The sequence below is a fragment of the Panthera onca genome, chromosome B4, assembly GCF_046562875.1.
Source record: "Panthera onca isolate mPanOnc1 chromosome B4, mPanOnc1 haplotype 2, whole genome shotgun sequence".
Lineage (NCBI taxonomy): Eukaryota > Metazoa > Chordata > Mammalia > Carnivora > Felidae > Panthera > Panthera onca.
In genome coordinates this window covers 28,313,228-28,329,906 of record NC_138345.1, presented here as the reverse complement: position 1 = coordinate 28,329,906, position 16,679 = coordinate 28,313,228, and the positions used below count along the sequence as shown (strand labels likewise).

The 16,679-nt window shown below is 33.9% G+C and overlaps 1 protein-coding gene across 11 annotated transcripts in view; it reads right to left on the bottom strand.

Annotated features, from left to right (window-relative positions):
- Nucleotides 1–16,679, bottom strand: part of ZEB1 (zinc finger E-box binding homeobox 1) — a 272,730-nt gene that overhangs the window by 121,795 nt on the left and 134,256 nt on the right. For 5 of the 11 annotated variants that reach the window (XM_060659027.3, XM_060659031.3, XM_060659028.3 and 2 more), the window contains exon 2: nucleotides 15,561–15,761. The exons of 1 other annotated variant lie outside the window; for it this stretch is intronic. In XM_060659027.3, coding sequence (XP_060515010.1) covers nucleotides 15,561–15,761 — 201 coding nt within the window. Of the gene's footprint in view, nucleotides 1–15,559; nucleotides 15,762–16,679 lie in introns of those variants that run through there. 5 more of the 11 variants (XR_013556914.1, XR_009617584.2, XR_009617582.3 and 2 more) reach the window with 1 other exon arrangement.

The following is a 16,679-nucleotide window of genomic DNA, read 5'->3' as shown; positions in this document are numbered from 1 at the left end:
GGGTAGTAGTTTATTAATGGAATGCTAAAGAAAGAACACAAGAAGAGAGAGCAGTGTAGACAGGTCTCATGAAAGAAAAGAACCTGAAAGCAACTGAAACAGTAGGGCTCTATCTACCACACAGGCTGACTGCCCTTTAGAGTAAGCTCCTCTCTTAGTACCTCAAGTTTTCTCTTTCTGCTTCAGGAGCAGGTTGGTTTGGTCAACCATGTACAATTTGATAGACTAATTTTTCAAAATCAGCCATGGGGAGCATCTTGCAGAGCTCATAAAACAATTCAAGGGTAGAGAAGTTCTTTGGATCTGAAGCCCCACTGCATAAACTTTCAGTTGAATGCATGACTAAGGCATAAATGCATGACTTAATGGTAACCAATTAAATGAACTATTAAGAGTTACTAACTTCGATATTCATTAATTTAATTTACTGAGGATTTTGGATCAGTATTCTAGCAAGAAGTCTTGATTGCATCACTGGGCAGTGTTGCAGAGCTGTTGTGCACATGTTCACAAAGACATTTTAAACTCTCACAATGGGAAACGGTACTTTAACTGACAGAATGCCAGAATTATCTTGATTTGTGATTTTCAGTGGGCTGATAACAATTTTTTACTTTGGTTAAAACTGTTTATCAAAGGAACAATTTCGTGTTTACTGATTTGCTCTATTTGGACATGTAAGATTGCTCTGAAGATGGTAGGATACATATAAACTTTTCATTTTTTCAAATTAGGTGAGATAAAACCTAAAATTAGCACTTACATAGGTTTAGAAGTGTAGTTTATTTATGAAAGAAATGTACCTTCAACTGGAGTATTTCTTTTCTTTATAGGAGTTTTAAGTAGTTTTCAGTGTGAGAATATTCTCTTTAAAATAATGCATGTTGAACAATAACACTCATACGAAAATAGTTATGTTGAGGTAAGAATTAATGTACAATTTTAAATATCCCATGACTTGGGTATCAACTTTACCACAAAATTTGGTTATATATAACTTTTTATGTAGGTTGCACATAAAACAAATTATAATTATTATGTAAATTATAAGTATTAATATTTACTACATGTTTCATTAATTATTTATACCTATACTTACAATCTATTTTGTTTCATCATCATACATAATTAAGAAAGCCCTAGGAGCAAATTATATTGTATATACCCACATTTTTACCCTTTTCCATGCTCTTACTTCCTGATATTCCAAGATTCCTTTCTTTACCATTTCCTTTCTGTTTAAAGAGCTTCTCTTAACCATTCATTTAGGGTAGATTTGCTGGTGACAAATTCTCCTTGTGTTCCTTCATTTAAAAATATCCTCATCTCTTCTCCATTTTTGAGGGATATTTTCTCTGGATATAGAGGTCTAGGTTGACAATTCTTTTCTTTCAGCATTTGAAGTATCCCATTTCTGCCTGGCTTTCATAGTTTCTTATCAGAAACTGTTGTCATTCAAATCACTTTTCCTCTATAGATAAAGGTATCCCTTCTCTCTCTGCTTTCAAGATTTTTTCTTTGTGTTTAGCTTTTAGGAGTTTGACTATGATGTGTCTTGGCATGAATTTCTTTGGATTTATCCTGTTTTGGGGTGTAGGTTGATGTCATTTGCCTAATTTTGGAAATCCCAGCTATTAATTCTTTGAATACTTTTTCAGCCCCATTCACATTCTTTTCTCCTGGAATTCTGATGACATAAACTTATATCTAAACAGGTTGCTCAGATTCTGTCCTGTTTTTCCAGCCTATTTTCTTTCTTTTGTTCATATTAGGTAAATTCGATCTCACGGATTCTCACTGATTCGAACTTCACTGATTCTTTCCTCTATCCTCCATACTGCTGAGTCTGCAAACAGAATTTAAAATTTTTATTTATTATATTTTTCAGTTCTAACTAAATTGCCTATTTGGTGTTTCTTTATGTTTTCCATTTCAACAAATAGACTGTATTACTGTATCTTTCTCCATGTTTCTTAAGTACAGTGACACATTAGTTTTAGGTACACAAATGATTTTTGATACCTATGATATCACATTGAGAAATGACCACAACATTAAGTCTAATTACCATGTGTTATCACGCAAATTTGTAACTTTTTTCTTTTGGTAAGAACTTTTAGATTTACTTCCTTAGCAACTTCCAAATTTATAATACATCACTGACTATAGTTCCCATGTTGTATCTTATATCCCTATGACTTACTTACTTTATAACTGCAAGTCTGTACCCTCTTGATCTCTTTTACCAATTATGACACCCCCCATTGTTCTCCCCTCTAGAAACCACCAAACTTTTCTTATATCTGTGAGTTTTGTTTGTTCATTTTGTTTTTTAGATTCCAGATGTAAGTGAAATCATATGGTGTTTGTCTTTCTTGGTCTGACTTATTTCACTTAGCATAATACTCTGACGGTTCATCCATGTTGTCACAAATGGCAAGATGTCATTCTTTTTTTTTTTTTATAGTTGGGTAGTATTTTATTGCATATAGATACACCACATCATCTTTATCCATTCATCTATCAATGGACATTTAGATTGTTTCAGTATCTTTACTATTGTAAATAATGCTGCAATGAACCTATGGGTGCATACATCTTTTCAAATTAGTGTTTTCCTTTTTTTCAGATAAATATCCAGAAGTGGAATTACTGGATTTTATGGTAGTTCTATTTTTAAGTTTCTGAGGAACCTCCATACTGTTTTCCATAGTGGCTGCACCAAATTACATTCTCACCAACAATGACTCCCTTTTCTTCACATCCTTCACAAACATTTTTTGTCTTTTTGATAACAGTTATTTTTACAGGTATATAAAGTGATATTTTATTGTGGTTTTGATTTGCATTTCCATGATGTTTAGTACTGTTGAGCATCTTTTCATGTGCCTATTGGCCCATCTTGAGATCCTCTGCCCATTTTTAATTGGACTGCTTTTTTGTTATTGCTACTGAGTTGTAGGAGTTCTTCATATACTTTGGATATTAACCCCTTATTGAATATATAATTTACAAGTACCTTATCCCATTCAGCAGGTTCCTTTTTTATTTTGTTGATGGTTTCCTTCACTGTGTAGAGACTTTTTAGTTTGATATAATCCCACTTGTTCATTTTTGCTTTTGTTGTCACAAAAGTATGTTTCTAGAATCATATCCAAATAGATATTATTGAGACTAACGTCAAGGAGCTTACCACCTAGGTTTCCTTCTAGGAGTTTTATGGTTTCTAATCTTACATCAAGTCTTCAATCCATTTTGAGTTAATTTTTGTGTCATTTTAAGATAGTGGTCCAGTTTCATTATTTTGTGTGTGGCTGTCAAGTTTTCCCCACAACATTCATTGAAGAGACTATCCTTTCCTCACCGTATAATATTGCCTCTTTTCTTGTAAATTAATTGACCATCTATCTGTGAGTTTATTTCTGGGCTGTCTCTTCTGTCTCACTGATCTATGAGTATGTTTTTCATACCCATACCATACTGTTTTGATCCCTGAAGCTTTGTAGTATAGTTTCAAATCAGGCAGTATGATGCCTCTAGCTTTTTTTTTTTTTTTTTTTTTCAGGCTATCTGGGATCTTTTGTGGTTTCATAAACATTTTAGGATGGTTTGTTCTATTTCTATGAAAAATTCATTGGAACTTTGATAGGGATTGCACTGAATCTGTATATTGCTTGGGCCTATAGATATTTTAATGATAATAATTCTTCCAATTCATGAGCACAAAATAGCTTCCCATTTATTGTTGTCTTCTTCAATTTCTTTTATTATTAATGTCTTTTAGTTTTCAGCGTGCAAGTCTTTCGCCTCCTTGGTTAAAGTTATTCCTAGGTATTTTTTTTTTGGATGCAATTGCAAAGGGGACTATTTTCTTAATTTCTCTAATAGTTCATTGTTAGTATATAAAAATGCAACAGATTTTTGTATGTTTATTTTGTACCCTGCAACGTTACTGAATTTATTAGTTCTAAAAGTTTTTTGGTTGAATCTTTAGGGTTTTCTATATATAAAATCATGTAGTCTGCAAATAGTGACAGTTACACTTTTTCCTTTCCATTTGGATGCCTTTTATTTCTTTTTCCTGCCTAATTGCTCTGGCTAAGACTTTCAATACTATGTTGAATACAGTGGTGAAAGTGGGCATCCTTGGCTTAATCCTGATCTTAAGGGAAAAGATTTTAGCTTTTTATCACTGAGTGTGATGTTAGCTGTGGGCTCATCATATATAGCCTTCATCATGTTGAAGTATACTCTGTCTACATCCACTTTTTTTGAGTTTTTATTATAAATAGGCACTGAATTTTTTCAATTCTTTTTCTGCATTATTGAGATGATCAACTGACTTTTTAGTCTTCATTTTGTTAATGTGGTATATCACAGTGGTTTGTGAATGTTGAACTATCCTCACAGTCCTGAAATAAAGCCCAGTATTTAATGAATTATTGAATTTGGTTTGCTAATATTTTGTTGAGGATTTCTGTATCTACGTTCATCAGGGATATTGGCCTATAATTTTCCTTTTTGGTTGTGTCATCAGGTGTTGGTATCAGGGTAATGCTGGCTTTGTAAAATAAATTTGGAAGCATTCCCCTCTTCCATTTTTTGGAATAATTTGAGAAAGATATTAACTCTTTTTGAATGTTTGGTAGAATTCACCAGTGAAACCATCTGGTCCTGAACTTTTGTTTATTGGGGTTTTTTTTGATTACTAATTGAATCTCCTTGCTAATATTTGGTCTATTTAGGTTTTCTATTTTTTTTTTTTTTTATGATTCAGTCTTAGAAAATTATATGCTTTCCATTTCTCCTAGGTTGTCCAGTTTGTTGTATTTAATTGTTCATGGTATTCTCTTATGATCCTTTGTTGTTCTTTGTGTTAGTTGTAACTTCTTTCTTTTCTGATTTTATTTATTTGAGCCCTCTTTTTTTTCTTGGTGAGTCTAGCTAATGGCTTGTTGATTTTGTTAATCTTTTTAAGGAACTAGCTCTTAGTTTCACTGATCTTTTCTACTGTCTTTTGGTCTCTATTTCATTTAGTTCTTCTCTCATCTTCATTTTTTTATTCTGAGAATGTATTTTTTTAGTTGAAGCATGTTCATAATTGTTTGCTGAAACATTTTGATCAAGCCTGCATTCCATGATGATCTGTGTCAATTATGGAATTGTAATTTAACATCTTTGTCACCTCAGTATTGGTGTATGTTTACTGTTTTTTCTACTTAAGTTGAAGTTTTTCTGGTTCTGGGTATGACAAATGATTTTTGAATCAAACTTGGACATGTAAGTTATTATATAAGGAGCCAAAGATATGCAATATTATTTAAATCTTCTGTTTTAGCAGGTTTCCTGTGAGAAAGAAGGCACTGTCCCATTACTGGGAGGTGTTGGGGTTTTTGTGTATTGGCTTCTCCAGCACCAGGATGATCTATGAGGGATGTAAAAGAGGGTACATAAACAAAAAGAAAACCCTGGGAACTCACTGCAGTATTGTTCCTTGGGTCCTTTGGTCCCTAGCATGTCTGTCTTCTTCTATCTACCTTTCAGAATCTTATGTTTTATATGTAATGTTAAGATTTTGGCTGTACTTAATAGAAGGAATAGAAAAAAAGTATTATCTACTCCATCTTTCTATAAGAAGTTGCTATAGTTTTTTTTTAATTGATAAAGGATTATGTGATTATGTTTTATTTCTTCCTGGATGCCTTATATAGGGCCACAAAAACTTAATCTATATTCATATTTTATATAAGAAATGTTTCTTAAGAAAGAAAAGGGTCACACAGATGGAATTTCCAAGTATCTCATATTTTAAAAGCATACAAAGAATATAACGTATACAGAGAACAGAAAGAATGTCACATAATCAAGGATGAACATATGAGTTTAGACAATGTAAGACCCAAATAGTGTCAAGAAGATAAAAAATGTGAAAAAAAAATTGAAGCTCTCAAAATGCTAAGGAAATCAAGAAGGGGAAGAACTGTTTTGTTGAAGTTGATGGTATAATTAATGAAGATTAAAAATAAAAAAAGGACAGCATCTTAACTCATCCACTCATGTGTAGGAGATTTATTTAAGGATATAATATGGATTAAGTATTAGTAGTAAAAGACAGAGATCAATGAGATACAGTTCTTGCTCTCAATCATTATTTTAGTGAAACAGAGTGATCAATCACAATACAATATGTAAAATCTATGAACAATTTTTGGAAAGCTAATTTTACTATGTCTATGGAGTTCAGGCAATAGAAGGAAAGGAAGAGAAGACAGAAAAGGACAGAAGGAAGAGAAGGTGACAGAAAAGGAAGGTGACAGAAAAGGTGACAGAAAAGGAAGAGAAGGAAATGCCAGCAGATAAAACAGGATATACAAAGATTCAAAGGAATGAATGAATGTGAACAAAGGGAGTGGTGCAAAATCAAGTTTAGAAAGACAATACGTAGCTGTCATGCAAAAGCATTTAGGCTCAAATCCCAGGGGTAGCCAAGAACTACAAGAATTAGTTGTGATTTTCTCTTCCAGAAAATATAAGTTCATGAAGCAAAACAGAATCAAAACTCATGATAGATAAGTCATTATACACTTGGTCTCCTGGCTCATATAAAATATTTTTAGAAAATATAAAAGCATTTGCAAATAAATCACTGACCTGGTTATGATCTTTGAGGGAACATGGAAGATTAGGAGAGATGAACAAATGTCATTGAATTTGCACCTTCCACCTCTGATTTCCTTTTGTAAACTATAGATCAGAGATATTTGATTTCTAGCCTACAAATGTTTCCTAGAATAGATTATAAAGGCTGTGTGTGTGTGTGTGTTTAAAAAAAATGATCATGAACATCCAGAATGGGTTCACTGAAAAAAAGTCATATAAACTGGCCTCATCTCCATTTTTGACAGTATTACTAGGAGACATGATATCATATGATATTTATGTTTGAAACCATTGACAGATTAAAAATAATCAAATAAATTTATTCAAAAAGTGGTGATTTATAGAATGGTGACAATAGAAGAAAGTTAGTGCCATGCCACAACATCTGTTCTTGGCCCTACTCAAACACATTTCTGAATGACAGGAGGGACATGGACATGACAAATGACAGAATCAGGATAAAAAACAGATACAGGGACTGGTTCCAACAAGATTAAGAGTCATAAATGTCTGATAATTAGATCCCCTCCAAACATAACCATCAAATGGAGGAAACCACAGAATCACCTTAAGCTCCTCTTTCCTTCTCAATCCTGATCTAGTCCATCAGTAAGTCCTATAGACTCAAAATATAACCAGAATTTGATACATTCTCACAATCTTTACTTCTACCTTCCTAATTTAAACTGCCAATTTAGATTATGGTGATAACCTCCTTACTGGTCTTCCTTCTCCTACCCTTGCCTTCTATAGTTTATCCTCAATACAGCAGCCAAAGTCATACTTCTAAAATAAAAATAAAATTATACCACTACTCTATTCAACTTCTTCTAATGCCTTCACATTTCAATAAAAATAAAAGTATTCCTAATAGCTTACAAGACCTTTAAATGTTCTGGCATTCCATTAATCTGCTGGCTTCATTTCTACTAATCTCTCCCTCCTTCATTTTGCTCATGAGCCTCCTGGCTCTTTCTTACAGGCCAGGTTAAATGTCACAGTAATGTCTTGAGAAACAGAATGAATTGCTGAATCATTATATTGTACACTTCAAAGTAATATAACATTGTATGTTAATTATACTTGAATAAAAAAAGAAGAAAACAACAAAAAATAAAGTTTATAAATTAGTAGGGAAAAAAAATCAAAGAGATGGCTTGTGGCTATTATTTGCTCACTGATATGAAGTGATGAAAAGGGTATTTTACCATTGTGTTATTCTTTCCAAAATCCCACACCCTCAGTATAATCATGAGAAAAATATTAGACAAACCTAAATTGAGAAACATGCTACAAACACCTGACCACTACTCCTTAAGGTCATGAGAAACAGTAAAAGGCTGGTCTCCTGAGACTGAAGAGACATAACTAAATACTATGCAGTTAGGCAGGAGTGGATCCTGAACAAGAGGATGTTAATGGAAAAACTAGTGAAATTCAAAAAAATCTTAGCTTAAAAAAAAGTGGAGTCTTCTAACCCATGAATTTATACCTCCATTTATTGAAATATTTGCTAATGCCTCTAATAAGAATTTATAATTTTTTATATGTGGTTTTAACACAACTATTCTCATTTTATAGTTCTTACTGATGATCTATTTATATTCATTTTTTATACAAAGTTATATCATCTGTAAATAATAAGTTTTGTGTTTTTGCCTTTCTAATCCTTATCTTTATTAATTTATTTTCTGATCTAATTGCACTGGGTAGCAATTCTCATATAAGGCTGATGGAAAATGTGGTGGAAAGTGTGGAAAGAGTGGTGATAGTGGAAATCATTACCTTGTTCTTGACTGCAAAACAAGTTTTCAACATTTTGCCATTAAGTAGAATGTCTGTGATAGATTTTATAGAAATATACTTTATTAGAATAAGGAAGTACCCTCTTTTCCTAGTTTACTAGCTTTTATGATATCCGTTCGTACGTACTAAATTCATACGTACTAACTTTGTTTTCTGTCTGTTGAGAAGAATATTTGTTCTCATTAAGTCTGTTCACTGTGGTATTTTTGAACTGCATCTCACACATTTACATACATATGTATTGTATAACTAATATTTTGCTTAATTATTGTGCCTGTATACAACTGAGTGAGTCTGTAATTCTACCTTCTTATAATTCGTTTTGGTATCAAGATTATGGTAGCCTCATTTAAAGAGTTGGGGAATCTTCCCATTTACCCTAGGCTTTGGAAGAGTGGTCTAAAACTGGAATTACTATCCCCTTGAATGTTTAGAAAAACTTACCAGTGATGCCACCTGGGCTAAAGTTTTCTTTGCAGGAGAGAAAAAAAAAACATATAAATTTTATAATATATACATATATGATATATACATAATATATATCATATATCCAAATACACACACATACACACATATATAAATGATCACACAGAAAATTTTAATCTTTTTTTCCTTTTGGTGTATGGTTCTATGAATTTTAACACATGTACAGATTCATGTAACCACTACCAAAATCAGGATACAGAACTGTTCCATCATCCCCCCAAATTCTCTAGTACTATCCCTTTAGAGTCGCACTCTCCATGCTCTAGCCCCTAGCACCACTGACTTGTTACCCAACATACAGTTGGTCTTTTTGAAAATGTCAAATAGATGGAATCATTTTTCAAGTCTGTAACCTTTTGAGACTGGCTTCTTTCACTCAGCATAATGACTCAGAGATTCTTCCAAATTGTTGCTTATATTAATAGTTTGTTCCTTTTTTATTGCTAAGTAGTAGACCATTATTATACGGATGTACAATAGTTTCCTTATCCTTTCACCTGCTGAAGGACAAGGGGTTGTTTCCTGTTTTTGGCAGTTTTGAACAGAGCTTCTTTAGGCACCAGTGTACAAGTTTTTGTGTAAACCTGTCTTGATTTCCCTAGGAAAAAACACCCAGGAGTGGGACCGTTGGGTCATACAGTTAATTTTATAATAAAGTGCCAAACTGTGTCCCAGAGTGACATACCACTTACAATGAGCAATGTACGACAAGTTTTGGTTGTTCCAGATCTTCACTCCCTCTTTGTGGGAATACTTTTGACCATTATTTCAATTTCTTCAGAGGTTTTATAACACAGTTTTCCAATTGTTCCCCAGCCAGTTTTGGTTAGAATTTCTAGTATCTTGCCCATATTTTCAAATTTATTGGCATGCAGTTGTTTGCAATACTCCCTTTTACCTTGTCAATGTCTGTAGTATCTTAGTTATGTCCTGTTTTTCATTCTTGATTTCGGTTATTTGTATATTCTCTTTTTTTTTCTTGTCAATTTTGTCAAAGGTTTGTTAATAGTTTTCAAAGAACAGAGTTTTGCCTATGCTGACCTTTTGCATGGTAGGTTTGTTTTCAATTTTATATTACTTTCTTGTTTTTACATTTGAAAATCTTTTAGCTGTTCTTTTTTCTAAATTCTTAAAAATAGATGCCCAACCCATTAACTTTTAGCCAGAACCTTTTCTAAAGTATTTACTTAAGGTTCTAAGTTTTTTCTCACACCAGTCAGAGTGGCCAAAATGAAGAAATCAGGAGACTATAGATGCTGGAGAGGATGTGGAGAAACAGGAACCCTCTTGCACTGTTGGTGGGAATGCAAATTGGTGCAGCCGCTCTGGAAAGCAGTGTGGAGGTTCCTCAGAAAATTAAAAATAGACCTACCCTATGACCCAGCAATAGCACTGCTAGGAATTTATCCAAGGGATATAGGAGTACTGATGCATAGGGGCACCTGTACCCCAATGTTTATAGCGGCACTCTCAACAATAGCCAAATTATGGAAAGAGCCTAAATGTCCATCAACTGATGAATGGATAAAGAAATTGTGGTTTATATACACAATGGAATACTACGTGGCAATGAGAAAAAATGAAATATGGCCTTTTGTAGCAACATGGATGGAACTGGAGAGTGTGATGCTAAGTGAAATAAGCCATACAGAGAAAGACAGATACCATATGGTTTCACTCTTATGTGGATCCTGAGAAACGTAACAGAAACCCATGGGGGAGGGGAAGGGAAAAAAAAAAAAAAAAAAAGAGGTTAGAGTGGGAGAGAGCCAAAGCATAAGAGACTGTTAAAAACTGAGAACAAACTGAGGGTTGATTGGGGGGTGGGAGGGAGGGCAGGGTGGGAGGGAGGGCAGGGTGGGTGATGGGTATTGAGGAGGGCACCTTTTGGGATGAGCACTGGGTGTTGTATGGAAACCAATTTGACAGTAAATTTCATATATTAAAAAATAAAAAAAAAATAAAAAAAAAAAAAGGTTCTAAGTTTTCTTCTAAAAATTTTTTATGAATATTCCATATAGTTGAAAAATATTTTGCAATTACTAAGTACATTGTTTATACACCTTATGTATATTTTCATATCTTACTCACTGGTTTTGTGTAATTATTCTATCAATGACCAACTGAGGTGTTAAATCGTCCACAATGACTAGATTTGTGTTTTTCTTCTTGTACATCGTCTATTTCCCTTTCTATATGTTTGAGGGCTTATTATTCGGTACACACACATTTAAAATAATATTTTATTAGGGAATTTAATCTTTATTATTATTTTTTATTTTCAAATTAGTTAACATACAGTGTAGTCTTGGATTCAGGAGTAGAACCAGTGATTCATCTCTTACACATGACACCCAGTGCTCATCCCGAAGAGTGCCCTCCCTAATGCTGTTCACCCATTTAATCCACTCCACCACCCCCCGATCCCCATCAACCCTCAGTATGTTCTCTGTATTTAAGAGTCTTTTATGGTTTTCCTCTCCCTGTTTTTATCTTATTTTTTCTTCCCTTTCCCTATGTTCATCTATTAAGTGATTTCGCTTAATCTTTCATTATTATAAAGTGATCCTATTATCTATAATAATGCTTTCAAGCGTTAAAAGTTGATGTCATCTGAAATTTAGTCACATCCACTTTTTAAAGCATTTTCATAGGAAATACTATGCGTCTATCTATTTTTTCCATATATTTGTAATCTCTGTTTTTACATCTCAGATCTATCAAGGATTTGTTTCCTCATGTCTAAAATACATTCTTTAAAATTTGCCTTAATAAGGGTCTACTGATAACAAATTTTCTGTTTTCAAACTTGTCTGAAATCATTACCTTATTTCACCTCCTTTCATAAAAGAAATCTTTGCTAAGTATAGAATTCAGTATTCGCAGGCATATTTTACTGCCCAGCTTCCATTGTGGTTACTAGGAATTCAGCTGTCAGCCTAACTGCCACTTTCTTAAACACGATCTGACTTTTTCAAATTTACTTTTAAGAGTGTTCTTTTGTCTTACATGTTCTGCAATTTCACCATAATGTGAATAGGGGGTAGACTTATTTATACTTCTTGAGATTTACTGGTCTTCTTGAGTCTATGGTCTTGTGACTTTCACCAATTCTGAAAAAGTCTCAGCAATTATCTCTTCAAATATTGCTGCTTCTCATTTCATTCTCTCTTCTCCTAGAATTAAGATATATATTGGACCTTCTCATTCTATTCTTCATGTTTCTTATCCTGTTTGTGTGTGTGTGTGTTTTTTTCTATATTTATTTCTGAGTTGTATTTAGTATAATTTCCCCATTTTCCAATTCTTTAATTCTTTCTTCAATTCTGTTTACTTTTTGTTAAAATCCATGCTTTGAATCGGAATTTATATTATTCTAATTTTTCATTTTTAGTTCCATTTGGTTCTTCTTAAAATCTATTGGTTATATTTTATTCTATCAGAGCAGGCAATTTCAAATTTGTCTATTTTTTTCTTGAAAAATGACAATCATTTTATAATCTCTTTCAGATAACTCACTACTAATTACAGTCTTTATGGGTGAGTTTCTGCTTCCTTTTGTTTCTGATAATTATCACTCATGTTGCTGTTTTCTTGGTAACTTACTTGGAAGATTTCTATAGTGCTAGTTTAAAGGTATGTTCTTCCAACAGATCTGAATTTGCTTCTTCTTGGCACCTAGAAGTATCAGCATAGATACTTTAAAGTATCTACTTTAAATTCAGTTATGGCTTGAGATTTATTAGGCTATACAGTAATGTGAATTTAAGCTGTAAATCACTGTAGGACAGCTGGGTTACTCCTTGTCAGAGACAATCCTGCATTCCCCCGACCCCTGGTCAAGGCAGTTTTGCTTGCTAACTCCTGAGGAAGGAGGGTTTACTCTGAGCTCACCATAGTGCATCATAACGTCAAGATGTAATTCATACTGGGGGAGGATCTGCTATTAAACGTGGGTATTAAACTCTTAGGTGGTCCTAGGCTTTGTTTCTTCTCAGAGCCTGAAAACCACATCTTACATTACCCTGGTTGGGCAAATGTCCTTGAGGCCAAGGAGTCTTCTATGCAGTGCTCTGCTTACCTCTATGGGTTCCTGTTTTCACATAGATTTTGATCTGTTAATGTCTCACTATCCAGTTAGCTCTTTTAAAGCTTTCAAGAAGATTTACATATTCATTTTAAATCTAGCACCATTAGTTATTTTCAGTGAGAGAGTTAGTTCAAATAACTTATCCCAACACATTTTCAGACACAAAACCTCTTCATTGATTTTTCATCTTTCTTTCCTCCCCTCTATCTCATTCTTCTATCTCCCTCTTTTCCAGAAAAATCATTGTTTTTTGTTTCTTGTTTCCATATTAACACTTTGGATCAACTATACCAATGGATCAATTCTGGCCCCAGACACAAAACATGTAAGAAATCCTTGCTCCCAGAAGTTCTGAGTTCAGTATTATAGTTTAACAAGAAGTAACAGCTTTGCTATTAATGAGCTGTGATAATAAGTCAGCAATTTAATTTCTCCGGGTTTTACTTTCCAGAAGTCTAGGAGATGTCAGTCCTTCTGTTACCTTCCACACAGAACAAGCCAAATCTTATATACCTTCTACATTCCTATTAAATCTCTCCCTTTCATTCGCATTCCAAGGGCCATTTCCTTAGTTATAAAGTCTCATCTTTCCTTCATTGTCATAGCCTCCTTACTGAAGGTGCTACTGGTCTCTAGACTCTCTCCCTCCAAAATTCTTTTCCATATTGCTATCAGACTTATTTCTAAACTGCGTATCAATGATGTTCTCATAGCTAGCTTCTAGGGTAAAGTTCAAATTCCTTGACTTAGCACACATCACCCTTCACAGTCTTTGTTTATGCCTCTGACCTCACTTTCTGCAAACACTACTTGTTCAAACCTTTATGGATCCATGTATATTGTTTCTTCTGTTTTGAAACACCTTCTTTTCCTTCTCCTTTACGAAATCAACCTCTACTTGTCCTTTATAACTCAAGACCAGCACTGCTTCACTCAGAAATTCTTCTAAGACTTAACTTCCTCTCTCTGATTTGAACATTCCTGCTTAATGTTTCCACAGAACTTTAAATTTATACCTACATCAAACTGTAATGAATTTGTGACTTATTTATCCTTCTCACTCATTAAACTATAAGCAATACAGAGACAGTCTTATTCAAGTTTGCAATCCCATTCTTGCAGAATCTGCTTAATGCTATAAAATGAGGGGGCTGGTTACATGATTTCAAAAGTTCCTGGGGCCCCTGGGTGGCTCAGTTGATTAAGCCTCTGATTCTTGGTTTTGGCTCAGGTCATGATCTCACAGTTTCATGAGTTCAAGCCCTGCATCAGGCTCTGGAGCCCTGCATCAGGCTCTGTGCTGACAGTTCAGAGCCTGCTTCAGATTCTTTCCCTCCCTCTCTCCATGCCCTTCCCCCACTCATGCTAATTCTGTCTCTCTCAAAAATAAGTAAACTTCAAAAAAAATTTCTTTGCCAGCTATAAATATATCCTGTTGTAGAAATCTTAACTACTGGTCCTCTGTGCTACTATTAGATCCATATTTTATCTAAGCTTCCACCAGAGTATCCAGACTCTTTGACCTGCAAATCTGATTCATTTCTCCAGAATTCCTAGCCTGGGTTTTAATATCTTATTTAGATGACCTCCCCAAATGTGAACTCTTGCCGGGGAGGCTTCTCCTCTGACTGACCTTGAATATGATCACTTGCATGCTCTTTGCCTTTGCCAATGCCCCTATTCCTGATCTCCAACCCCTCTAATTCACAATATGTGCCATTTCCACATTCTTCTGTTTTTATACAACTGTTGTTTAAATCCTGGCAAGACAGGGTAAATAATTTAATTAGGTTATTAGGAAAAGTAGAGAGGAGGAATTTTAGATCTGAAAGAAAAGACTATATAGTCCACTTTCTTCATTTGACAGATGAGGAAGAATGTTAAATATTCAATGTAAGTTAAGCAGAGAGACTCTCTCTCTTAGAGTGACTGTCACTAATCCTTCCACTCACCCGTGCTTTAGTTTAGTAAAAGTAAAAATTTTACTTAAGTAAAAATTTACAGCAAATGAAAGAATCACAGTACTTACAGGATTCTGATACATATAGGGAGATGGAAGAAGGGGGAAAGAACAGGGAGAAGGAGGGAGAGTGAGAAGCTTTCAAACACTAAAAATACTCCCGTGATTTATCTGTTTTGTGGATTTTTGTTGAGTTATGTTATAATTTTACTGTACCAAAATACAATCTGTAGGTTTCTAAGTAGATTCTTCATTTGAAGTCACCATATGAAATTAAAGGTAGGTTCAATTATATCCACAGTATATGGAAAGCTGGATTCTGGTTTAAAAAAAAACTACTAGACCTCAATATATTATTTATATTGTACAAATAATCAGAATAGCTTTATTATTCTGTTTCATGATCTACTTTCTGGTAAGTAAGAGGATACCTTATATTGAATTTAATAGACAAATTCAGAGACCATTTCAAACTTTTCATCAAAGTTGTCTTTTCAGTTAAGATATATTTTTTAAAGACTCAAGAGGCCAGAATATTACACAAAACATTAAACCCACCGTCATCGTCCCAGCAGCTCTTAGCATCGCCTTCTCTCTCGCTGCTCCCTGGTAACACTGTCTGGTCTGTGGGCTGGTCATCTCCCGGCAGGCCACCCTCACAGTCTGCTGCGTCTGTGATACTTTCTTCTTCCACAATATGGAGTTTGTCTTCATCATCCGAATCTGAATTTGTTTCTACCACAGTGTTATAATTTGTAACTGTAATACAAACAAGAAACAAATAATCAAAACCAACTAGCATAAAAATCAGTTTTCATACCTCAGTAAAAAGAAATTTTAAAAAGGACTTCGTTTAAGTGTTCTATAAATAGTAACTCATTTATTCTTACAACCTTCTAGCAACGCTATGAAACAGTATCTACCTGCTGTCTACTACTTATAACCCTGAAACTAAAAATAGAAACCAAGACCTAGGAAGGTAGGTACCTTGTCCAAGATCATATAGCCAGGAAGAAGTAGGGCCAGGATTTGAACTCTAGCAGTACAGTTCTATATACTGGGCTCTAACACTACATCAAGTATTCTCTCCTGCCATAATGAGTTTATCCTATGTGATACGCCTTATGTACAATTCGGGCCTCAAATCTTTAAGGCATTAAAATTAAGAAAAGAGTTCATCTTTTCTAATAAGTCAATAGTCCATCACCAAATTTACCATAAGAAAGACATGTTTAAGCTGTCAATTGGGCCTATGCATTTCATATTAATCCCACACTGAATTCAGAAAGAATCTACCAAATCAATTTAGCCAAATTCTGCATAAGGCATGATTCAAGTAATGTTTGTACGTAAGTCTGTAATTTTAGAAAAAAATAACTGGCATTCAAAAGCTTTCAAATGGCCACCCTTTCCATATCTTTAATGAATGTCAGTAAAATTTAACACCAACATTATGAAGATAAGTAAGTATTTGGAATGACCACAGCTCATAGAACCATAAGTAACAGTTGAGAATAAAATTCTCTAAAACAAATAATATAGTATAGTCAATATTTTTCCTTCAGAGTCCTTGTAATAATCACTCTACTGGGATAAATTATTTAGTACCACATTGGGTATGGTCACTGGAATGCCTCTTTTCAATTGTTTGCAAGGTGATTCTTATTTGCTAAGCAA